Raw genomic sequence first — 23,357 nt, forward strand, 5'->3', positions numbered from 1 at the left:
AAACCCGACTAGGTAGCCGACGACGGACGACTCCCAACCACCTTAGCTCATTTACAACTGGTTGCAACGACATGTTATAAAAGTTGAGGTTATCGATGGATCTCCTTTAGCCATGCCTCTCATTCAAGCAATCGCTGCGTTCAGCTCCGGTAAACTCGACATGTAATTCCTCTACATGGTTCATCCTCATAAGACCAGTATCTTCATATCCATTATATACTTACTAGAACTACACTATCTGAATACGGTGCATCATACTCTTACTACTCTACCTTACTACTCTACCTACACCACCGATCAATCACGGCCGGGGCGTCCCCGTCGTCACCGTCGTTACCGGTCCACCCGTAGTCGGGAAATCTACCGGCAACTCCGTAGCGTACAGATCAAACATCTTCGGTCCGCCACAGAAATTCTCCGTCCTGGTCGTCACCGCGATCGTGCCGTCCGTGGCATACGTCGACACGCTGCCGTAACAATAATTCTTGCACGCCCGCGTCCCCACCAGCGACGTCACCGCGCTGCCCTGGAAGTCGAACGTGTTGCCCGCGTAGCACTCGTGGTGGTACTCCACGAACACGTACGCCGGCGCCGCCGTCGGCGTGGGCGCGTTGGCTGCGCGCTGCTGCGCGTATTCCAGGCAGAGCTCGGGGGTTACGCTGTGGTTCGAGAGCATGTGCGGGAGCGCGTGGCCGCGGCTTACGTCCTGGAAGCAGCCGACGTAGTAGTAGCCGTGGGTCGGTGTGGCTGTAGGGCCTGTGGATAGGCTGCTGCTGGTGCTGGTGCTTGACTCGAAAGCCGAGGTGGAAATCGAGGCTGGCACCGAGGGGACTGACATGAATGACGACGATGAAAGGGTGGGGGCGCTGCTCATGGACTCCTCGGTGCTGGATGTCAGTTCGACGACGCTGGAGCCTGATTCAACCAGGCTAGAGCTCGACTCGGCGACGCTAGAGGAACTCGGCTCGACGATGCTGGAGCTTGGCTCGACGATGCTGGAGCTCGGCTCGACGATGCTGGAGCTCGGCTCGACGATGCTGGAGCTCGGCTCAACGATGCTGGAACTTGGCTCGATGCTGGAGCTCCGCTCAACGATGCTGGAGCTCGACTCAGCGACGCTAGAGGAGCTCGGCTCGACGATGCTGGAACTTGGCTCGATGCTGGAGCTTGATTCAGCCAGGCTAGAGCTCGACTCAACGATGCTGGAGCTCGGCTCGACGATGCTGAAACTCGATTCCACCACGCTGGAGCTCGGTTCCTGCACCGACGTAGGCTCGCTGCTCGCAGGCGTCGAACTACTCCACTCGGTTTCCGTGACGCTGCTAACCTCCGAGGAAAAGACAGAGCTGGCGACAAGGCTGGATGTCGGAGCAACCTCGTCGCTGGAAACGTTCTCAGAAGACGACGCAACCTCGCTCGAGACTGGCGCCTCCGAGGACGGGACAGCCGAGGTTGGTCCCTCGACCGCACTGGAAGGGGGAGGCGCCGAGGGGACGAGAGCGTAGAGATCAAGACGCCGTCCCGCACCGCAGTATTGAAGCTAAAAAAAAAAAAAAACCCCTGGGTAAGTGACTGTACCAACATGCAAAGGCGTGCACACGAAGCTGACAACTTACATTATTTCCCCTGCAAAGCATATTACACTCTGTCGTGGGTGCTGGGACAGACCCAGCATTGACGGTGTTGCCGCAGTAGCCTAGAATCAACACCGGTCAGCCATGTGGTAGAAAGAGGGGGACGCTGGGATTTGTACTCACACTCTCGACCATACTCGACACCCATGTACGCAAAGTCGCCATCCGCGCAGAACGCGGCGCAAGAATCCACGCTCATGGTATCCGAGGCGTACGACCTACCCGCCAGGGCACGGCCCGTGGTGGCCTCGGTATGACATCCCATCCACTGGTAGTCGCCAACCTGCGGAACGTGCTCGGGACCAGCGGGGGGCGCGTTGGGCTCGAGATGTCGGAAGACGGAGAGCTTCCGCCAGCCACCGCAGAGCCCGGTGGTCGAACCGACGCACGAGTCGGGACAGTCGGCCTCGGGCGCTCGGAGCGCGTCTTCGTCCATGGTCCATCCGCAGTAGCATTCCCTGCCGTACGTGAGACCGAAGTAGTTGTAAGGCGAGCCGTTGTTGCTGCAAAACTCGCCGCAGCGCCAGGCGGTCATGTCGTCCGAGGCCGTTCTCGCGTCATCCAAGGTCCGTACGTTGTTCACCAAGTCGGCGAAACAGCCGGCGTATTCCCATTCGCCGTTCACCACCGCCGGTTGTTGAGGGTTGAGCGGCGAAACGGGGCTGGTGCCGGAGGGAAGGGGAGCGGAGGAGGTGCTCGTGGTAGTCGTGGGTGTAGTGACCTCGGAGGAGCTAGAGCTGGTTGAAGTAGTGGGCACCGTGACGGGCGCGCTCGTCGTCGTCGTCGTCGTCGTCGTGGGTGGTGGCGGCGGCGGCGGGGGTGAGGGAGTCGGGGTAGTGCCGTTGTTGATAGCGTCCAAGAAGCCCTCAATGTCAAAAGCCGTAGTATCAGCATAGACGCTCATGAAACCGCCGTTGCCACCACAAGCCTGCGTATCGTCGCCCATGCAGGCAAAGGTGCACCGATTCTCAAAGGGCGGCGAGTAGCTGTCGGGGTAGCGGATGTAGTTCGGAGGCCCGCCGCACCAACACTCACGGCGGTACTGCAAGCCGGCGATGGCGAAGCCGCGCTCCATGCAGAGCTGGTGGCATTGCTGGATGGTATTGGTCTGCTGCTGCGCGGCGCTGTTGACCTGGGTCTGGAGGTTCCGTCCCCTCGAGGTGTCGGAGAAGCAGCCGACGTACTGGAACCGGGCGGAACCATCGTCCAGGACGGGACCGAGCTGCTGGGGCACGACCCTGGCGGTGAAGATAATGTCGCGAAGCTCGGCATCTTCACCGGATGTCGCATTCAGACCATTTGTGGTCAGGCTCCATTCGGCCAGGAGAGGTTGGACGGGATGATTGGGCTGAATGGGGTTCGCAAGGACGGCGACATTACCGACGGAGCACTCCCCCGGTTCGATCTGGATACCCTCGGCAAGGTCATGGCTAGGGTTTGTGGCCATGAGCTGGGGTTCAACGGGCGGCTTGGAAATGGTGACGGTGAGCGTGGAACCGCCCGTGTTGCAGACCCGGATCTGCGTCTCCGCGGAGGAACCGGAGGCCACGTCGCCAAACGGTACGCTGTAGTGGGGTTCCAGGGATATCCAACCGCCCTCGCCGTCAGCGGCTTCGAAAACGACGACAGGCGGGTTCTTCACTGCAGCAGTGAGGTTGAGGGTCAGGGAGCCGCCGTCGGACCAAACGGTCACAAGCGTCGAGTAGTCGCCCACGTCGGTGGACGCAAACCGCAAGTGAACAGATTCACGACCACCCGTCCCTATGGTCATTCCGGCCTGGGGTAACTCGGTCGAGGTAAAACCGGAGCCGATGTCCCCGGACGCGCTGATGTTATGGTACGATCCGTCGGCACCTTGCCAGGCTACGCCGGTGATGGTCAGGGTGCTGTTTCCGACGTTCTCGAGCACGGCCGAGCCTTCAAGATGGTCCAGCGCGTCGCTACGGAGAATAAGGCTTCCGAAAGGGATCGTGTTCGACGTAGCATGCAAGTAAGGGCTCTGTGTGACGACGGTGCCCTCCAAGCCCACGATAGCGACCGAGGAATACCCATCCGGGGCGCCGACGTCAAGCGAGAGGGAGCTGCTCACGAATCCAGGGATAACACCACCAGCCGAAGCGCTTTCGAGATCCCACGTGACATCGAAGGTGAAGGAAGACCCGGCTGTAAGGGCGCCCGCGGGCAGCGTTGACGAGTCGCAGACAAAGGACGGGCTGGACACGGCGCAGTTGCTGATGGCGGAGACGGCGACTTCAGCCCTGCAGCTGACGGTGGCCGTGGTGACGCTGCCGAGGTCGACGGTGCCAAAGTCGACGTCGGAGCAAGTGACGGCCCGGGCGACGGGGGTGCCGAGACAGTAGAGACGGTTGGAGGTGGCCTGGTAGTAGACGCGGCCGTCGCCGAAGACGGGACGCTGGTACTTGTTGCTGCCGCGGAGACCGGAGGGGAGGGGAATCTGCACCATGCGGCCGTTCTCGGGGACAGCGCGGAAGGCAACAAGGCCAACGGTCACATCGGTCACCCAAACCTGGTTTGGATAGCAAGATTAGCACGACGAAACGACAAAAAAAAACAAGAAAAGAGGGAAAGGATAACCAATTAATAGTAATATAAAGGCCACACTCACAATTCCAGTGCCGGGACGGCCATTGTCGGAAGTGACGGTCATCTGGCCGACGCCAACACGGCCAGTCGACCGCCATTCGGACTGGCCAGCAAGAGAAAAGACGGGCTTGCCGTCGGCGTCGTGGCCCATGCGGAAGGCCTGAAGCGGACCGCCGACGGTGGTGACGTAGACGAAACCGCCTTCGAGGGGATAGCTACCGAAGCCGCCGTAGACGGCGCCGCCGAGCTCGATGGTCTGGATGGTGTTGTCGAAGCCGGCGGAACCCTGGCGGAAACCTCCGAGGTCGTTGGCATTGAGGATGTAGGCGCGGCCCTCCTTTCCGGCGATGATGCCCATCCGGTTGACGCCAGTACCCCGGAAGACGGAGCCGTCGAGTAGAGCAAAGCCGGATGAGCCGACGTCACGGTCGCCGGCGTTGAGACTGGTGTAGTCGTAGGGCTGGAAGTAGTCGACTTGGGTCCATTTACCTTCGGGAGACAAGTCCATTCGGACGGTGCAGTGGGAGAGGGTCGACATGGGAGAGCGGCCGCTGGCGGGGACATTGCCGTTGTGCATGCCCTGGCCGTTACTGTGATGGATCGTGTCAGCGAGGGGGTTGGAAGAAGTGGAGGAAAAGGGGAAGAAAAAAAAAAGAAGAAAAAAAAGGGAGGGGGGGGGTGGGGGGGGAGGGAATAAAAGAAGGAAAGAAAGGAAATCACGCACCCAGTTACAAAGTAGAGGCTGTTACCGGTGACAGGGAGACCGAAGCCGCTCTGCCAGATGCCAGCCTTACCTCCCCTCTCGAGGGCAAGATCCAGGGGCTGGGGCGAGGGGGCGCCAGGAGGGTACTCGGTGGCCCACATGCTGGTGACACCAACACCGGGGGTCTTGCTGACGGAGAGGAGGTAGCCGGTATAGTTCCAGCGACCGCAGTGCGAACCGAAGCCGGCAACGATATGGCCGTGCATGTCGGCCAGGGCGGGGCGCTGCAGGGCGACGCCACCGACGAAGTAGCGGGCCGGGTCGTTGTCGGCGTTGGCGCCGTCGATGAGGACGGGGAAGCCCTCGGCGTCTTCGAGCGAAGGGATGCGCAGGGCGTACATCTTGTAGATGCCGTTGGCGGTGCCGGAGGTGGTGCCCTCCCGGTAGCCCTTGGAGAAGACGTACATGATGTCGGTGGCGGGATCGATGAGGGGCGTGCCGGTGATGCCGATCCAGTCGGGGATGTCGCCGCAGTTGCTGTCGCCGCGGGAGAAGGGGGCCTGGAGGCTCCTCTGGTTGAGGATGACGCCCGTCTTGGCGTCGAAGATGCGGACGACGTTCTTCTCGGACGAGGTGATGAGCAGTTCCGGGCTCCCGGCCGGGGTGTACACAAGGGGCTTCGCCAGCCATAGCTCGTCGGAGTCTGGAGATTGGAACTCCCAGAGGGTGCGGAAGCTAGAGGAGCCGACTACATTAGGGTCGAGGTTGTGGTTGGGGAGATAACCAGATTGAGGGATATCCTGTTGAAGAGCATGACACGGGTTAGCGATGCATTGTACAACAGCGTCCAGTCGGAGTAGGGGATGGCCACTCACGGCGTCTCGGTAAGAGTCTGTGGAGGCCAGCGAACTGACAAGGGCGGGCAGGGCCGCGAGGGCGGCGAGCAGCCACCTCATTGTTTGATTTTGAGCTCTCCAAATATAGCTGTAGTTGGGAAAAAATAAAATAAAAATCAAGGTGTGTGATGAAAAGAGCGACAGGAAGTACTACTACTACAAATACTGCAAAAAGCGAACGATGTAATGAGCGACAGGACGCGAGGCTATTCCGTAGAACAGCACAGCAGCATCATGAGGGGAAAGGAGGCAAAAAAAAAAAAAAAAAAAAAAAAAGGAAAGAAAGGCCCAGATCTTGAGAGGAAGCGAAGATGGCAGCACACGGGAGGATTCACTAATAAAAGCATACGGGCTGCAGAAGCGAGCCCGCCAAGGGCCCGTTGGACGATCGATAGTGCGAATGCATGATGGCAGCAGGTGGGTAGGATTGAAGACTTGGGTTGGGTCTTGGGATTTTGGTGATGCTGGCTATTTCCGAAGGCCGGGGTCGGGGCCGGAAAAGACGGGACGGGAGAGAGCAGGGGTATGATTGTTGGTTAGCCAAAGGTATGGAAGAGAGAGTCGTACTGTAAGAGTAAGAGAAGAGGCATACATTTCGGGTCCAGAGTGCGGATAATACGGGGTACGAGTATGGGGGGACGGCTGCATGACCGGGTGTACATGGGTTAAGGGTTAAGTGGCAACTGGACAAATGGCGATACAGATACGAAACGAATATTGACATGGTGACCAGCGAGGTTTTGGTTTTGTATGGGGATAGATGAACGGGATGTTCCAGAACGCGACGAAGGCAACAGATAACAGCCAAAGCAACTGGGCCGGGTGGGGCGTGGAGAGACAGGGTACAACTGCGTTGTAAAGCAGGGCAATATGGAGTTTGACTGTACCTTAGTGTATGGAGTTGTGCTAAGGCAAGGCAGCTAGCTCGGTTGTGGTTGCGGTTGGAAGCCAGACTAAAACAGACGACTGGGGTTGTTTAGTTGTGCTCATCTGCACCTGGTTTGACGACGATTCGTTGAATGGTTTGCGTGGAAGTGGATGACGAGGATGGAGACGACCCGACGAGACGGAGAAGGTGAGAAGTGAGCGGAGCATTCGTGCTTTAGTTTGCGGCCACAGGGGGCAATGGTCAGTTGAGCTGCAGCCTCACCATCTGTGAGAAGTCGACGAACGTGATGTATGAATTGGGTTGGGGGTTGGTTATAGTATGGCCATTCGCTTCTGCTTCTGATGAACGAAGACGACGGGCGAGTAAAGAAAGTGAAGAACGGCAATAGTCTCCGGTGAAAGAAAAGACCTGACGGAGTACGTGTATATGGTGGTGTGTTTCTCGTGGTTGAAGTTGTGCTTGAGGAGTAACAGAGTAACACGAGGGGGATGCGATGCTTGGCGACCTTATTATCCGACGATATTGCCAGACTCGGCGCATCCAACTGGACTCGGCAGACTCGTGCGTGGCAGCGGGAAAGCGAACAAGAAGAAGAGGTGTGAGGTGTAAGGTGTAATAATTTACATGTCCGTACAGGTATCCGCATGGAGTAATGAGAGAAGTCTTGGATCCGAGGGACCCAAAGAGGAAGCAAGGCACAGACAGAGAAGAAGGGAAGAAGGGAAAAAGTGAGGAAGAGGAAAAGGCGAGATGGTGGTGTGGCCCAGAATGAATTTAACAGGGCTTGGCGGTCTAGCCCTAAGAGGAAAGAAGAACCCGGCATGCGGTTCCGTCCCTTGCAGGTACCTTACCTTATGTACATATGTACTTGTGCGAGTGGAGAGGCAAGGTACCTTACTGATTGCCCTGCAAGGTACGGTACGGATGCAAATACAGGTCTCCAACTAAAATTCCCCATTGCATCCATCCATCCCGTCTTTTCAATTTCAATATGCACACCCCGGATAAGTTCACCGGTCTTGACTGCCACCGTATGAGTATTGGCGGCATGTCCCCTTCAGTAAAGTACCTAGCCAGAAGGATCACAGTTCTCTGCAATTCGTTTTGTAACAATTCGCCGCTAGCTAGACCACCACGTGTACTCCGTACCGCCCACTATACCTTATATACCTTATTCTCCCCGGACTAGTGTCCATGTCTTTGCTTACCGATGGTTGTTAGTAGTCGTTAGTACGAATACTCTACACGTGTATTGTCTTCTTTCTCAAACTAAACCTTGCCTACTTAGGTAGGTGAAGACGATGCAAAGGAAGGTAAGAAACTGTTTGGTGGGGAAGATAACATGACAATTTACACGTGTACTAGCGACTCGACCTCTCCCCAACGCGTGGCCTCGACTTGGCGAAACCTATTGCTTTGGTGTGGACACGTCACGTTCGTTTACGTTGTAGACGCTCTTAATCTTAGATATCCGGAACTCTGGGAATCGGCGATAAGCATAAAGTTCGTCTACCTTATTATCATGTTCGCCCGGAAGATCCCATCATGGTCATGTGAAGGAGGACTTTTGTGCCGATGTTTATTACTTATTAACAGCCTTCCTCGCTTATTACTTGAACTTACTTGAACTTCAATTGCTTCGCAGAGACCCATGCATCGCTCGTAGGGAATATCGTTAAGAGAGCCTCCCCTCCCCTGGTGATAGTCGGGGCAGCTCGAAGACATGCTGATCGGTACTCCCTCCTCTCTCTTTACGCCACACAGCTGTCAATCGAAGCCACGATTGATTTGGACTGCGTAGGGAAACCAAAACGCAGATTCTTCACATGGTCATTAAGTCCTCCCTTTTTTCTTCCTTTTTTTTCTTTTTCTTTTCTTTCCTCGCCTTTCCCCTAAGCGCTTGGGTCCTTGCGATCGTCCCGCCAGTGTAATTTCGAGAAATGATGACAAGCCTTGGTTTCTTCATCGAAGGTCTTGGCGGGTCTTAGGTCAGATACCTTACACGTGTACGTGTAGACAGCGAGCGGGAAAGCGGGAAAAGTGAGACATTCTTAATGCCGTCTTCCATCACACCACACAAACAAACTTTGAAGGAAGGCACGATGCAGAAGCTTCTCCCGTAAGGTAGGCAAGTACCATTTACGAAGTACGTTGTGGTAATGACCTACCTCACTTTCCTCCATCCATCTCGCTCCCACTCCCATATGGACAGCTTCATGTCACGGATCCCAGGCGCATACAACGTAGGTAGGTACGTGGGTATCGGTACAAAGCCCCCACCTCTCCTGGTTTCATGGCTTTTCTCATCCACCCAAAGCGAGGAGGCCAAGAAGGTGCCTAGGCTCGGTACCTTGGCGGTCTCATTCCGTGAGCCACTGTAAGCGCGTGGAAACTCTTTTCTGGAGGCCACGATGTATCATGTATTACCTTGAAAAGGTACGTTGTAATTATGCCTTACACCGTCTCTCCTTCCCGAAGACGTAATACATTTCCTTCTCCTTCTTTCTCTCCTTCACTTTTTCTTTTTCTTTTCTTTTTTCCTTTTATCTTTTCCCCCACCTCATGTTCTTCTTTTCCTCTGCTTCACCGACGCTCCTTTTCCCGCCCTTCCACACCGACAAACGATTGGAACATGTCTTTCTCGGAAACGAAGGTCTGGCCTCCTAGCTCTAATCCAACGACGAGGTCATGATCCGTGGCCCACGACACAGACTGGCCCTCCCGGCTATCATCGTTGGCCTCGCCTTTTTAGGCTCTATCCTGCTCCTCTTCAACTCCCGCTCCCCGATGTTTTCTCTCAACGGCCCCATTCACAATGCTTTCGGATGGAATCAGCAGAAAGAGACCTCCGACGATGGCTCTCGCCCTGGTCACGGGTTTGGCCGCTCACGACCCGGAGCGAACGACACCAACGAATCACACCCCATCGATGATTTGATCGACGAAGCCCAGTCGGCATTCAGACAACTCCTCGGCAAGCGCTCCGTTACTCTCGAACAAGCGGCATGGCGATATCGCGAAAGACGGGGCCGCCATCCACCGCCCGGCTTTGACGCCTGGTTCGCTGCCGCCGTCGCATCCGACGCCGTGGTCGTCGAGGAATTCTTCGACCGCATCCACCACGATATCAACCCTCTGTGGGGTCTTGAGCCCGCTGACCTGCGCCGCCGCACAGGCCACCAAGCATCCGTCATCCGAGTACGCGCCGGCAACGTCCAGATCGATACGGACCTTGAGGAGCCGCCCCACCGCCTACGCCAGTGGGCGAAGCTGGTCGCCGAGATGTCCCCTCACATCCCCGACCTTGACATGCCCGTGAACACCATGGACGAGTCGCGCGTTCTCGTGCCCTGGGAACAGGTAGACGAATACGTGGCTGCGGAGAAACGGAGTCGCCTCTTTCAGCCTGTGCATGACGCCATCTCCGAGTACAGCGGCTTGGCCGCCGACGATGCGGCGGCAGAGGCGGCTGCAGCGGCAGCGGCGGCGGACAAGTACGACCCTCACTGGATTGGTGGCGAGGTCACCAAGTACTGGGACCATTTCCGCGTCGCCTGCCCGCCAGGCAGTCCCGCCCGCAACCTGTCCGCCTTGTCCTCTTTCAATGTTCCCGTTGATTACCCCTCAGGTCCTCCGCCTGGGTACACATATCGCGGCTACGTCCGCAATTTCACCGCTTCCCAAGATGCGTGTTTCCAGCCACACTTGCGCGGCATGCACGGCACATTCGTTGAGAGCATCAGCATGTCCACCACCCACGACATGGTCCCTCTCTTCGGCGAGTGTAAGCTTCCACAGAACAACGAGCTCCTGATCCCAGGCGCCGTATATCTTGACGACGACCTTACCACGTACAGTGGCGGCAAAGCCCGGGGTGGTCCCTGGCGCCAGAAGAAGGATGGTCTCGTTTGGCGCGGCGTCTCTTCGGGCGCCCGCAACAAGAGGCACAACTGGTGGCACATCCACCGCCACCGTTTCGTCCAGATGCTCAACGGAACCGCCATCTCCGCCGCCGAGGTGAACGGGACCAGCCAGGCCAAGACCTTCTCGCTTGTTCCCCCAGACGTGTACGACCTCGGAGTCCAGGTACAGGGCCGGCTAGGCGAATGGGTGTCCAGTTTCGCCGACGTGGGCTTCGTCGATATCCTCTGCGACCCGCCCGACTTTTACCATCACTGGTGGAAGGGGAAGCAAAGGCAGAAGACGTGCCGGTTCGTCGCTCCGTACTACTCTGTTGCCGACGAGTTGCCCATGGCGAAGCAGTACGCCTTCAAGTTCCTCCCGGATGTGGACGGAAATTCCTTCAGCGGACGGTATCGGGCCTTTCTCCTCTCGACGAGCCTGCCGCTCAAGTCGACCATTTACGCCGAATGGCACGACTCTCGTCTGTTTCCGTGGGTGCACTTTGTTCCCTTTGACAATTCGTACATGGACATCTACGGAATCATGGATTACTTCTTGGACGGGCACGACGCGGAGGCCGAACGCATTGCGGACGAGGGCAAGGCTTGGGCCGAGTCTGTGCTCCGGAGAGAGGACATGAGGCTCTATGTTTGGCGGTTGTTGCTGGAATACGCGAGGGTCATGGACGACAACCGGGATCGACTGGCGTTTGTGGACGATTGGCGGGGCCTGACGAACTGACAGATATGATTGATACCCCGGGGTGTAATAACAGAGCGGGAGTTGCAACGGAGACAAAAGCAACTTGAGCGATGCGAAGACGGGATCCGCATCAGCATGGCATTAGCATGGCGTTGGTATGAAAGTCATTTCTGGGCATCCAAGCGGAATGAAACGAGAAAGAATAAATGGTCTCTTCAAGGCAGCATTTCGTTGCCGTTTTATGCTAAGACGTCAATACGATTCATCTCATACTCGTCCACATGCGCACTCCCCTTGGAGGCGGCCGGTTTGGTCCTCTCCCGACCCGCCAGACTGGCTCCCAACAGAAACATTCTCTCGGCTTGGGCAAGAACCTCCCCGCTGATTCGATTCTCTCTGAGGCGCGCGGCACGCTGCTGCTGGCTGGAGATGCCGGATACGAAGGGATCGTTCAAGTGAAGATGGCGCATCCGTTATGGCCCAACAAGACAGGAGATGAAGTAGATGGAATATCAATTATCGTATATGTCTCGTAAAGGAGGGTAAAGAAGTAGATAGACAGGTCATAGATATATTAGCTGCGCCAAGCTGAGGCAAGTCAGCATTCCTTCTCCTTTCCCAGGAGGTTGGGTATTAATTTCTGGAGATGTTCATCCGGCGTGCCATTCACCATTACGCTTTGCATGTCAAAGCTCGAGCTCAAAGAAAACAACCATCCCAAACCGGCATGTCATGACTTCCTCCAAAATACACTCGCGTCAAAATCATAAACGACGGGGAACTTTTGCAGTCTCCATGTCGTCACTTAAAGGAGAGCAGCGGCGACAACACCAACGGCAACAGCAAAGATAGCAGACCCGACACGAGAAGCACCGGCGGTAACGGGGCTTGAAGCGGTGGGCGCAGGAGGGACGAAAGTGCCGTTGCCCGCAGGAATGGATACGATAGGAGCCTCGGAAATAGGAGGCTGTTCGAAGGGGGGCTGCTCAACGGGAGGTTGCTCGAAAGGAGGTTGGACGGGGACGACGACGCTAGTGGAGAGGGTGCTAGCGGGCTCGTCCGAGGTGACGGGGCAGATCGTAGTGGCAACCGCGGTCGTCTCGGTGATGGTGGTGACCGAAGGACCCCCGGGGCAGTCGGGCACGTCACCCGGGCAGTCCGTGATGGTGCGGGTCTTGGTGGTGTAGATGGTGGAGGTGGTCCACTCAACCGAGCTGGAAGAACTCGAAGGAGGTTCCGTGGGAGCAGGAAGGTCGTCGCTGACGCTGTCGGAGGGTACAGGGGCGGAGGATGAGGGGATGGGAGACTCTTCAGGCTCCTCGGGCTCCTCCGGCTCCTCGGGCTCTTCAGGCTCCTCCGTAGGAACAGGCTCTTCGGACGTTTCAGACTCGGTGGGCGCGGGGCCAGGAGTCTCCACAGGCGCCTCAGTGGTCATGGTCTTGGTGATGCACGAGCAGGCAGACGAGACGTTGTGGATCTTCCCCTTGCACTTGAAGAACTCGGTAGGGACGGCCTCGGGCGCGGTGGTGACGCCCTGGAGAAAGTCGAGGCAGAACTCCCGGCCAAAGTCGCCGTGGGAGACGATGTTGCGGTAACACTTGTCAGCGTACTGTGGAGGCGACGTGTCAGTTGGCATCCATCCGTCGAACGGTGGAAGCACCGGTCAGAGAAGCACATGAGCCAACTTGAACTTACACAGTAGGTCCCATGGCCCCAACCGGTCGCGCTGACGGAGGCGAACTGAAGGGCGAGAAAGCCCAAGGCAAAGTAAGTTCCGTGCATATTGGTGATATATTCGTGGTAGCTGGAAAGTCAAGACGTAAGTATGAACGAGTGAATGTCTAGTTGTCAACTGTGTAAGTCGGTGTGCCTAGGTCGGCAAGGTGTGAGTGCAGTGAGCGAGTGTGATTAGAATTAGAGTCGAACGAGTGACTTGGCGCTTGGCTGAGGAAGAGAAAGGGAGAGGCGTGAGGCGTGACCATCATCGTCCGGCTGGGCAGACGTCCCTTTTGAAGAACCTAGAACTGAAGGCCCTCATCGCCACCCACCTCTTTCCTGGGTCCCAGGGAGCCATGGGGGTCTGACTCCTGGGCGCATATTCCTGGTTGCATCGACGCTACACCGGGAGATACGAGGTCGGCTGCCGGGGCGTGGCCACCGGTAGGGTTGTATTAACTGGGCATCCTCTGGGGTTGAAGCGCCACGATGTTTCTCCTTGTGTGGTACAACCCGACAACGAGGGAAACATTTTGATAGAAGAGTTGTAGAGGATTCAAGGTAGGTCGGTCGAAAACACCAACTAGGAAACATTGCCGCAAGCGAGCAGGTCGCAGGGACCCTGTTTAGGCACATCGGAAATTACAGGGCGACAAACCAACAGCCGACTGCATTGTCGTCAGGGGTTCGGGCCAATGAACAATATGCTAACCTTGGGCTAAGGGGCACACCAACTCGATGCAACCCTGTCCTTCCCATGATTCCGGGGTGCGGGGTGGGTGATAATGGAAGAAGGACCAACGAGACCCGGCTACCTGGCAAATATGTGTGTGTGGCACAAGGGGAAAAGGAGATCAAGTAGCAAATATTGTGCGGTTTGGCGCCAAAGGACCTCGAGAAACCGACTGCGGGAGTCAACCTTTCGAAAGGGGCTGCTCATCCGGACTGGCGTGATGCTACCTGGGGAATTCGTTGACGAACTTGTTTTGTTCTTGTTATATGTCTCCCGTCGTCACGGTTTGGATATGATGCATCTCGGCCGGCTGCCGGTATGGCCTTAACGGAGCTGTTAGGGGGATTCTGCGCCCCCTGGCTGCATGTGTTTATACGTTGTACTGTCAAGTCTGGGCGTTTCAGGGGGTTCGAACGTCTGTCCGCGGGCATTCACGGCACCAGTCGCAATACCTCATCCACCCTTTATAGATAGAGAGGTGGAATATAGCCTGCATGTGGACAGGTTCATGGACTGGCGCAATTTGGGTGTCTTGGACTCTTGGTGCTCTCGCGACTACCTACCGGTTGGGACACGGAGTGGGCGAAACAAAGGACCTCGTGGACACACTACGGACATAATATACAATATGTCCACATGAATCTCGGTGTCCTAGTTGTGGCGTGCGGGGAATAAGGGTCGTTTCATGTTCTTATCGACACCGGATGTTCCTGAACCCTAGTCAGAATTGTCGTCAGAATAGTGTAGGAGTACAATGACTTCAGGTTAGTGTCTTGAGGACGTCAGAATCTGTCGGCAGAATGGTTCGTATAAAGGCTGTAACGTCCACATGAATAGCCAGCCATAGAATGACCAAGGCTTCAAGTTCAACTCTCGGTGGAAAGTGTATAATCATGACTAGACGAATCTTGGAGAAAGCGTGGAGGAAGAAGTGTGATCGTACCTTATGGAGAGGACTCCCGAACTTGACGTCGTAGAGAGCGCTAGATCTGATTCTCGAGTAAGCCATTGAAGAGATCGCGTCTCTTGGAATCCGGTGGTATCTAAACATGAACGATCGGTATGGCTCGTATGTCAACATTTTGATGCATGATGTGACCATGGTCACATCGAAAGGTTCAAAGGGAACCTCGCTCGGAGGCTACTGTCGTCTCCCGTACAAGTACGCCGGCCAGACCAATTCCAATTTCCATAAAGTTATGACAGTATCAAGTCAGCGAGGACGGCCAGAGCAGTGTGGGGAAATGAGGACGAATAAAAGGAAGACGTCAGAATCAACAAAGTATAGTATGTAATCATTGCAAAGCGAATGCAATCTGATGATCAACGGACTCTATCATCACTGGCCAGAATCAAGAAGAAGCATGCACAGTGGCAAGTGTAGCAAACTTACAAGACAAGAGACCTTAGACGGCACTTGGGATACTCAAACTTGGTTTCCCAGTATTGAGGGAAGCCATGGTGACTCTCCCAACGTCCAGGATACTTACAGTGAGAACTTGTCGGTAGATCGATAGCTCAACGTGGTGTGATCCAGAGTCCAGACTCGGAAGCCTAGGCAAGAGGTGTTTTCTTTGGCCTCGTTTCTGGACTAGGAGATATTAAGAAAGACTGCTTGATACTACCGAATGTCAGTAAAGCGGAGAAGAAGAATAAATCGAGGAAAACACCGCGCCCATATGAGCCAAGATAGCCATCAGTCCTTTCATTATGCCAGAACCCAGATGCGTCTCCGTGGGAGTCGCCAGGGCATCAGGGGACCGAGAGATAAGAACCAGAAAAGGAGATGGACGTGCCGGAAGTAGAGCAACGGCGTAGGAACAGATCAACCCGTTGCTGGATGTAGTGTAAACAGCAAGATCCAGGGGCAACATCTGCAGGACACACCGTGGGATAACTGTCCTATTTCTAGTGCTCAGTGAATCTGGGCAGAAAAGTCGGTCTAGTCGTGAAGAAAAAGATCCTAAATTTGTCCGGAGTCTTTGCTCAATGCAGTGGAAGGACAGTAAAGCAAGCAAAGAAGAATGTCAAGAAGGAATTACAAGAAAGCGTGGGCCCAGCAAAATGGCGGATAGAAAAAGAGTGAAAGTCACAGGACGAAGGGCCCCCAGTTCCCATGGAAAGAACGAGGGGGTTCAAAGACGCCCACTCCCCTTCCTTCCCCCTTCCTTCCCCCTTCCTTCCCCCTTCCTTCCCCTCTTTCAACAACCACGCTTTGGTCAGCTTCCAAGGGAAGGAGCAAGGGACTCACTACCCATTCAAGCAGAAACTCACCAAAAACCATGACAACACAGCAGTTACCCGACTTGTTGACGTCACCATAGAATACCTACCTACCTAGCTTATGAAACGGGGGGACGGCGTTGGTGAGAGCCCGCCAGTAAGTCTTTATCCTCTTGATTGCTTGGATGAGCTACCTGACCTAGTAGTCTTATGTGCTGTCTACCTACCTACCTACCTTCCTTACCTTACCTATGTCTACCTTATCTATTGGTATACCCTGTCTATCCTCTACAAAAGAAACCCATTCCCATTACGCCTTCTCACCAGCATCCGTCTCGGTCCTCTCAGACTCTTCCGATCCCTTCCTCCTCCCAGACAAGACTTTCGCTTTCAGATCGCCCAGCATCCTCCCGGCAGTCCCGAACCCAAAAGTCCACCCCCTGATGCTGACCGCGTAAACGAAGAAATACAGCAACACCCAATTCGCCACCAGAAACGCAACGAGGTACCCGACGGCGGGCCACTTATCCCCCAACTCCACGTTCAGCGTCCGCAGATACTCGCTCCCGTCGCTGAAGGCACAGTACCCGCAGTCGGCCCTCGCGTCCTCGTTTTGGAGGTACCCGCCCGCGCTCACAAAGTCGCCCGCGTACTCGCCGCACGTCTGGCCCGGGGGCGGGTCGAACCGCGCGAACTCGGCCTCGGTGCAGCGGACTTGCACGTCGGCGAGCGTGGCGGAGAGGACGCCGCGGCTGAACCAGGTCATGGGGTTGACGTAGTAGATCCAGTATTTCCAAAAGTCGGGCATGAAGGAGTAGGGCGAGACGATGCCGTTGATCATGGATGTTACTACAAAGAAAAACGGGAGCATCTGTGCAATGGTCAGCGATTGAAGTCAATGCCTTGGACAAGGAAAAATAAATAAAAAAAGGGGGGGGCTTTGGGAAGAAACGTACGTTGGAAATCGTGCCGTAGTTCGTGCCGCATGCCGCAAGCCATTGGCCCCAGCTGGATACGAACAACGCGTAGAGAACGTTGATCAGGAAGCTATATCCCGCCACGGAGGGAGTGGTGGGGAACCCGACGGGGAAGTACGACGGGAGCCAAAACAAGGTGCCCGCCACGATGGAGTAGGTGACTTCGGGCACGATGCTGGCAGTGGCGAAGGCCACCCAGCCATAGGTACAGCTCGGCAGCTCGCGGCCCGCCCAGAGCTGACGTAGGCTGAAGAAGTTGGCGACCACGCTGTTGACCACGGCCGGGGTGACGAAGAAGGGGTAGACGATGTTGGTGAACATGCGGTTTTGAATGGAGGCGATGCTGTTGGACTGGTTCCAGAAGGTCTATGTGATGGTAATATTAGCTGCGGGCTTCTGTAATGAGAAGAGGGGGGAAAGGAGAGAAGGAAGAAAGGGGGAGAAAGGGGGAGAAAAGGGGATGTAAGAGAGACGCCTGAACTCACAAATCCGGTGAATATCCCCAAAACCGCGTGGACGAAGAACCGACCATAAATATAGCTCGGCTCGCGCCAGTACTTGACAAAAGTGCGCCTGGTCAACAGGTAACACTGATACCAAGCCGGCGCCGCGAACCTGGTCTGCTTCTTCTCCTCCACGCCCCCTTCATCCAAGGCCACTTTCTGCTCGACCGCAATGCGGTCAATCTCCGCCACAAGAGCTTTCGCCTCCTCACTGTCCCGCCACTCCTCGTCCCACTCAATCGTCGACCCATCCTTCCTGGTGCCGGGCCGCGACGTCGCTTCCAGGATGAACTCGGTCATGTTGTGGTTCAGCGGGCACTGGTAGCCACGGGCCGCAAAGTAGTCGACCACCACCGAGCCGTGCTCGCCCACGGGGCCGAAGTAGAAGGTCTTGCCGCCGCGCTTGAGGCCGAGGATCATGTCGAATTGCTCGATGAGGTCGGAAGAGGGTTGGTGAATCGTGCAGATGATGGCTTGGCCGGCGTCGCAGAGCCTGCGCAGGAAGCGGACGAGCGAGTAGGCGGATTGGCTGTCGAGACCGGAGGTGGGCTCGTCGAGGAAGAGGAGGAGGGATGGTTTGGCCGCTGCGGTTCAACGTCAGATAGGAGAAACTTTTATGAAGAAAGTGTGTCTCAAGTCAAAGGAATACGGCACGGGGGAAACCTTCACTTACCCAGCTCGACGCCAATGGTGATGCGCTTGCGCTGCTCGACATTCAACGAAGAGACAAACGCATGCTCCAGTGCATCCATTTCCAAGAGCCGCATGATCCGGTCGACGTAGGCGATCTTTTCTTCGCGAGGGATGTGGCTCTCCTGCCGGAGCAGCGCTGAGAACTCCAGCGACTCACGGACAGTGGAAGATCCCTCGTGCATGTCTTGTTGCTCGCCGAATCCCGTCCCCCGCTGGAACCCGGGGCCCGGGGGAGATCCATTTATTAACATTTCCCCCGAGACGACGCCGACCCTCTGTCTCTGAGCAAGTGTGTTCAGCAGGGTCGTCTTACCGGCCCCCGAACTTCCCATGAGAGCAATCATCTTGCCCGATTTGGCGTATCCGGTGACCCTATCCAGGAGTTGAAGCTGGCCGTCGCCGTAGGGAATCGTATAGTTGACGTCCTTGAACGTGAAGACGCTATTTTGGTCACCAACCTTCCCCAGAGCCTCGGCATCTTCGCTCTCGGATTTCTCGCCGAGCTTCTTGGTGGCGGGTTTGTTGACGAAGACTGTGGATTGCGCGCCGGAACCCGAGGACTGGGCCCTGTCGATGAAAACGACGGTGGCAGCGAGGAAGAACAGGGCGAAGGCGACGATGATGCCAAAGTTGCGCCACAGATTGGACCGGAGACTAGCGAGTTGTGATGGGTCAGAGATGGTACTCTACAGAGCGAGAAATATACGAACAGAAAGCCGAGGAAATACTCACAAGCTGTAGGTTGCATCCAGATAGGCTGCGCCGTCGATGTTGGTGCTGCCAACTTGAGAGCCGGGGAGACTACATCCCTGGTATCCGGCTTCAGCCCCGGGTCCCCGGGGAACGAGGTTCGCCTCGGAACAAGTCATGTTAAGCCCGTCAAACTCGTTGGTGATGATAGCTTCGAAACCAAAGGCCATTGGGTTGACGTAAGTGATCCAGCCGAACCAGGGGACGTTGGTGATCAACTGGTTCCTCGGGATGAAAAAGCCCATGAAAATGAAGAAGACGATTATCACTACAGATCACCATCAGCCACGGGGCACGGGGAGAATGCATGCGAATGTAGGGGCCCAGGGAGAGACTCACAAACGCCGACAAACCGGATAGCATCGTCCACGGTCGACGAAAAAGCAGCAAGGAGCCGATACATCGCCGTGACCGTGTAAGACAGCACATAGACGAACAGAAAATGGATCCAAAACTTGCCAGCGTCAAGATCAAACCTCGACAAGAAGTAGAAAGGGACCACAAGTGCCACCACCAAAAGGAAAACCACGGGGATGTCCAGGATGGCTCTTGCCAGCACCACCGCCGAAGGCCTGTAGAACGCAAAAGCGGTCTGCCGCGCAATGGTGTTGCGTCCCAGGATGACCGACAACAGCTCGCTGAACTGCACCCACCCGACGAACGCGACGGCGAAGAAAGTCATGGTCGCCTTGGAGAAGGCGGAAGAAGTAGCGCCGGGTTCGATCTCGGCGAAGAGGGACCCTACGATGAGGGCGTTGGCGAAGAGGAGGAAGAGTTTGGTGTAGAAGGAGGAGCGGTCGTGGTAGAAGAGCCAGAATTGCCGCTTCAGCGAGGCGCAGACCTGGCACGCGTAGGAGACGGTGTACGGCGAGGACGAGGTGACGTGCTTGGATTTGGACTGCTGCACTGTCATCTCGAAGACTTTGTGCTTTTCGCTGTCCGGGGTCTTGCTTCCGAGGTCGTAGTCGTCTACGTCGCGGAGCAGGCGCTGGTAGTAGGGGCTCTCGCGAAAGGCGCGCTCGAGTTCCTCGGGGGTTTTGGGAGTGGTCTCCTCTCGTCCGGGCTGGAAACGGCGTGATTCCTTGTCGGCGATGGACGTGAGGAAATCCGCGGTTGTTCTTCTCGGGTTAGCACTTCATTACGACCATCTCAAGGGGGCGGGTGGGGGGAACATACTGCCTCGGAGGACACCAGTATCCCAGGTCCTCAAAGTACTTTTTGGCTTCCTTTGCCGGTCCCTGGAAAAGCATTCGCCCGTCGTCAATGACCAGCACCTTGTCCATCAACTCGTAGATGGACTCTCCGGCCTGGTATAGCGTCACGAGGGTGGTCTTGCCCGTAACGTTGGTATAAACGCGCAGCGACTTGGCAAAGCTCAGCGCAGTGCTCGCATCAAGACCACGAGTCGAGTTATCCCAACAAACAACCGACGCATTCGTCGCCAGCGTCTCCGCGAGACTCACACGCTTCCTCTCCCCGCCCGAAACGCCCCGGACATAGGCATCCCCCACCAACGTGTCCCTCGTGTGCTCGATCCCGAACATCTGGAGCAGCGAGTCCAGCACGACAGGAATGGTCCACTCCTCCCTCTTCCGCGTCTTGTTCTTCAGCGCGAACCACAGCGTCTGCCAGACGGTCAGGTTGGGGAAATGCTGGTCGTCCTCCTCGCAGTACACCACCTCGCCCCGGAACTGGCGCTTCTGGTCCTCGGCCGAGATGGCCCCGTAGTATACTTCGCCTTGGACGCTCGCGTATTCCTGCCGGTGGTTGGCGATGGCCTTGAGGAAGGTGGAGCAGCCTGAACCCGGGCGGCCCAGCACGAGCATGATCTCGCCGTGGCGCACCGTGCCGGTCATGTCGCGCAGGATGTCGACGGTCGGGGGCGTCCGGAGGGCCAGGGAAGGGATCTTGGCGGTGAGGAAGCTCCACAGGTCCGGGCCGAAGGTGTTGAGGATGGTCCGGGGGAGGGTTTCCACCGAGACGGTGGACAATGCCACGCCTTTGACGGTCAGGTTCTTGAAGGAGACGCCGAGTTTCTTGGTCGCTGTGGGGGAATCGGCGGGGGCTCGCATGCCGATGAATCCGTTCCTCAGGAAGTCGGGGAGGTCGGAGATGCCGTCTTCTTCGGAACCCGGGGTGTGGGTTGAGTCGCTGTCCGTGTCATGGCGACGGGGTTCCCGTTCCGGTTGGGTGCGGCGAGATCGCGTGGTCAGCTCCCGCTCCAGATCGTGGAACTCGTTGATGGCGGCGGAGACGGAGATGTCGCCCTCTGCGCCTTCTCCCCAGCGGCCATCGCTGTGTTGCCTGGTGAAGTCGGCCGCGGAGTCACCGGCCATGTTTGCTGATGTGGTTGTGTTGTTGCCTCGAGTTGTCCCTCGTCTCCTCGCCGTAGGTCTGCGGTCTGTCTCGGACAAGTCGACTCAAGATGAGCCTTCTCGCGATCGACGGGACCCGAGTAGAGAGACCTGAGTGGAAGCAGCAGCTGAGTGTCTTCTCGGTTTCTTGTTGATGGCGTTTTGGCTTCCTGCTTCCAAGTTCCCAGGTTGCGTAGCAGACAAATATCGGGAATGACTAGATGAATGGCAAGTATGGATTCTGCGTTGATTGCTAACAAATTCTTCTGCAAGGAATCAAATGTGACCGAATTAGATTTCCAACACGCAGCTGAAGAAGGTCCGAGTGCCCACTGCCGGGTGGCTTGATAATCTGGCAGGATCTCTTGAGTCTTGGGTGCTTATATGGTCACTACCAAATCGGGTGCGACGAGACAACGAGACACGACACGAAATACGGATAGGTGTAGGTGAGAGTAAGCGGTCTACATCTACATGGTTCTCTCTCTGCTCCTACCCGGCGACGATAACACGGAGTCGAACGGGCCAAAGACGTTAACTCCGGGAAGCGCGTTTATTCCACCTGACTCTATCTAGTGGAACACTGGAATCTAAAGCCCGAGACCTGTTGTCATTGCCAAGATTGAGTGTGGGGGCCGGCGTATGGTGTTTGTTGGGACAGTTTGGGAGAGGATTCGCGGGCTTGATATATTTTGGCCATGGAGATTGTCGGACATCGGACATAACAAATCTTAGCGAGCCGTTGTTTTTACTCCGTCCCCTACCTGACCTTCGGACTTGTGTGGCTGCTAGCGTCCTGCATGTCTACTGCCGACCCGGCCGCCGGAAGATTCCCATTGGACCGGTCACCTCTGAGCCGTGCCGTCCCTTGCTGTCATGTACGGTTTCGGAAGCATGGCATTTGCAATCTACTTTGTATTTCGGATGTAAGGTAGCTAAGAAATTCGACTTGTTATCCCAGTCGATCCTGATAAGCATGCAACGTTAAAAATCTCCCGAAGTTATGATACTATAAAGTCCGGATATCGAGGTCTCCTAGAAGTTGGTCCTGAATTTTGACACTTGTAGGAACGAAAGCCATGTCTCGTTACCTATGAGTAGATATCATAAGGTACTTTTGCCTGTCAAAAGACGGTCTCGGAGTGTGGGCTCTGTGGCGTTTTTAAGTGAGGTACCTTACCAGGTAGGTACCTTAAGTGACATGGGTTACCTTAATACGCAGCTCGAATGCCTAAGGTACCTGACCTAGGTACCTTATCTTTGTGAGAGCGGCACCGTCTGTGTCTTCTCTTCCAGATACCTAAGGTAGAAAACTCCGGCCTCGTACAGACTGCAAACAGACAGCTCGACTCCTTATTGTTCACAGTCCACAAGCTTTCTCACCGCAACAAGTCGCAAGTCTCAAGTTCTGCCCCATGTATTCATCCGTGCCTGCTCTGTTATTGGCACGCATATGACGGCAATCCCACGGTGAAAAGACCGACAAAATCACGGATAATATCTTTTTGAGATACAGCATTTGGCATCGAAGATGATCGTTTCGCCTTGCTAGTCATCGGAGGAGACACCTCACAAACGGACAGGGGGGGTAAAAAGTGACGAGTAGAAACACCCATCCACAAATGTCACCCCAATCTTACAACAACACAACCCTTTAACTTCAAACATTCATAGAAAATCGAAGAATGCCCCTGATATTAGATTTGATTCCACTTTGACAGCTTCTGTCTATCTATTCGGAATTCTCTCTCATGTTTAAAGTCATTTTTCGTAAAGTTATTCGTACTTCAAACCAGGGTATATATATATAGTGGAAGTGAGGATACATTTGAGTGTAGGGTCCCCTACTCGTCACTTTTTATGGCCATGAAAGAAGGGGCAATGAGCGAGAGCCATGCCAAGGACGACGAAGAAACTTCGGCTGACGAGGTGCTCAGGGATACAAATCAAACCAATTCCCGGTGTTAAACGCACAAACGCCTCAACTTTCCATATCCATCCTCACGTTTTACGGTTCATTCTTCTTGCTTGTTGTCGTGGATCTACAGTGGGTCAAATAAGGTGTGAAGAGCAGCTT

At 55.7% G+C, this 23,357-nt stretch overlaps 4 protein-coding genes across 4 annotated transcripts; 1 reads left to right on the forward strand and 3 right to left on the reverse strand.

The window, feature by feature from the left end:
- Window positions 1–108: 108 nt before the first annotated feature.
- On the reverse strand, window positions 109–6,084 carry SODALDRAFT_351462 (hypothetical protein). The gene is made up of 6 exons (XM_028613540.1): window positions 5,817–6,084; window positions 4,963–5,741; window positions 4,261–4,828; window positions 1,758–4,161; window positions 1,617–1,696; window positions 109–1,540 (listed from the first exon to the last, which is right to left on the reverse strand). The coding sequence occupies exons 1-6, from the start codon at window positions 5,895–5,897 to the stop codon at window positions 302–304; spliced, it is 5,151 nt and encodes a 1,716-aa protein (XP_028464910.1). The 5' UTR covers window positions 5,898–6,084; the 3' UTR covers window positions 109–301.
- Window positions 6,085–9,513: 3,429 nt separating this feature from the next.
- Window positions 9,514–11,370, forward strand: SODALDRAFT_279520 (hypothetical protein; the record flags this gene model as incomplete). The annotated part of the gene is made up of 1 exon (XM_028608174.1): window positions 9,514–11,370. One exon carries the CDS (start codon window positions 9,514–9,516, stop codon window positions 11,368–11,370), a length of 1,857 nt encoding a protein of 618 aa, XP_028464911.1.
- Window positions 11,371–11,999: 629 nt separating this feature from the next.
- On the reverse strand, window positions 12,000–13,280 carry SODALDRAFT_188281 (hypothetical protein). The gene is made up of 3 exons (XM_028607113.1): window positions 13,027–13,280; window positions 12,215–12,940; window positions 12,000–12,135 (listed from the first exon to the last, which is right to left on the reverse strand). Exons 1-3 carry the CDS (start codon window positions 13,111–13,113, stop codon window positions 12,133–12,135), a joined length of 816 nt encoding a protein of 271 aa, XP_028464912.1. The 5' UTR covers window positions 13,114–13,280; the 3' UTR covers window positions 12,000–12,132.
- Window positions 13,281–16,215: 2,935 nt separating this feature from the next.
- SODALDRAFT_313079 (ABC-2 type transporter) lies at window positions 16,216–21,262 on the reverse strand (the record flags this gene model as incomplete). Its single annotated transcript, XM_028609222.1, has 7 exons — window positions 16,216–16,874; window positions 16,960–17,346; window positions 17,466–18,067; window positions 18,157–18,830; window positions 18,909–19,194; window positions 19,266–20,044; window positions 20,103–21,262. 7 exons carry the CDS (start codon window positions 21,260–21,262, stop codon window positions 16,314–16,316), a joined length of 4,449 nt encoding a protein of 1,482 aa, XP_028464913.1. The 3' UTR covers window positions 16,216–16,313.
- Between the last annotated feature and the right edge of the window lie 2,095 nt (window positions 21,263–23,357).

This window comes from Sodiomyces alkalinus (assembly GCF_003711515.1).
Source record: "Sodiomyces alkalinus F11 unplaced genomic scaffold SODALscaffold_7, whole genome shotgun sequence".
Taxonomy (NCBI): Eukaryota; Fungi; Ascomycota; class Sordariomycetes; order Glomerellales; family Plectosphaerellaceae; genus Sodiomyces; species Sodiomyces alkalinus.

Excerpts from the sequence above, each read along its gene's own strand:
- SODALDRAFT_351462 (XM_028613540.1), bottom strand. The coding sequence starts at position 5,897 with ATGAGGTGGCTGCTCGCCGCCCTCGCGGCCCTGCCCGCCCTTGTCAGT. Across the intron at positions 5,742-5,816 it reads CAGACTCTTACCGAGACGCC|GATATCCCTCAATCTGGTTA; the intron begins GTGAGTGGCCAT and ends GCTCTTCAACAG. Across the intron at positions 4,162-4,260 it reads GCCGTCCCGGCACTGGAATT|GTTTGGGTGACCGATGTGAC; the intron begins GTGAGTGTGGCC and ends TATCCAAACCAG.
- SODALDRAFT_188281 (XM_028607113.1), bottom strand. The coding sequence starts at position 13,113 with ATGCACGGAACTTACTTTGCCTTGGGCTTTCTCGCCCTTCAGTTCGCC. Across the intron at positions 12,941-13,026 it reads GGGGCCATGGGACCTACTGT|TACGCTGACAAGTGTTACCG; the intron begins GTAAGTTCAAGT and ends TCGCCTCCACAG.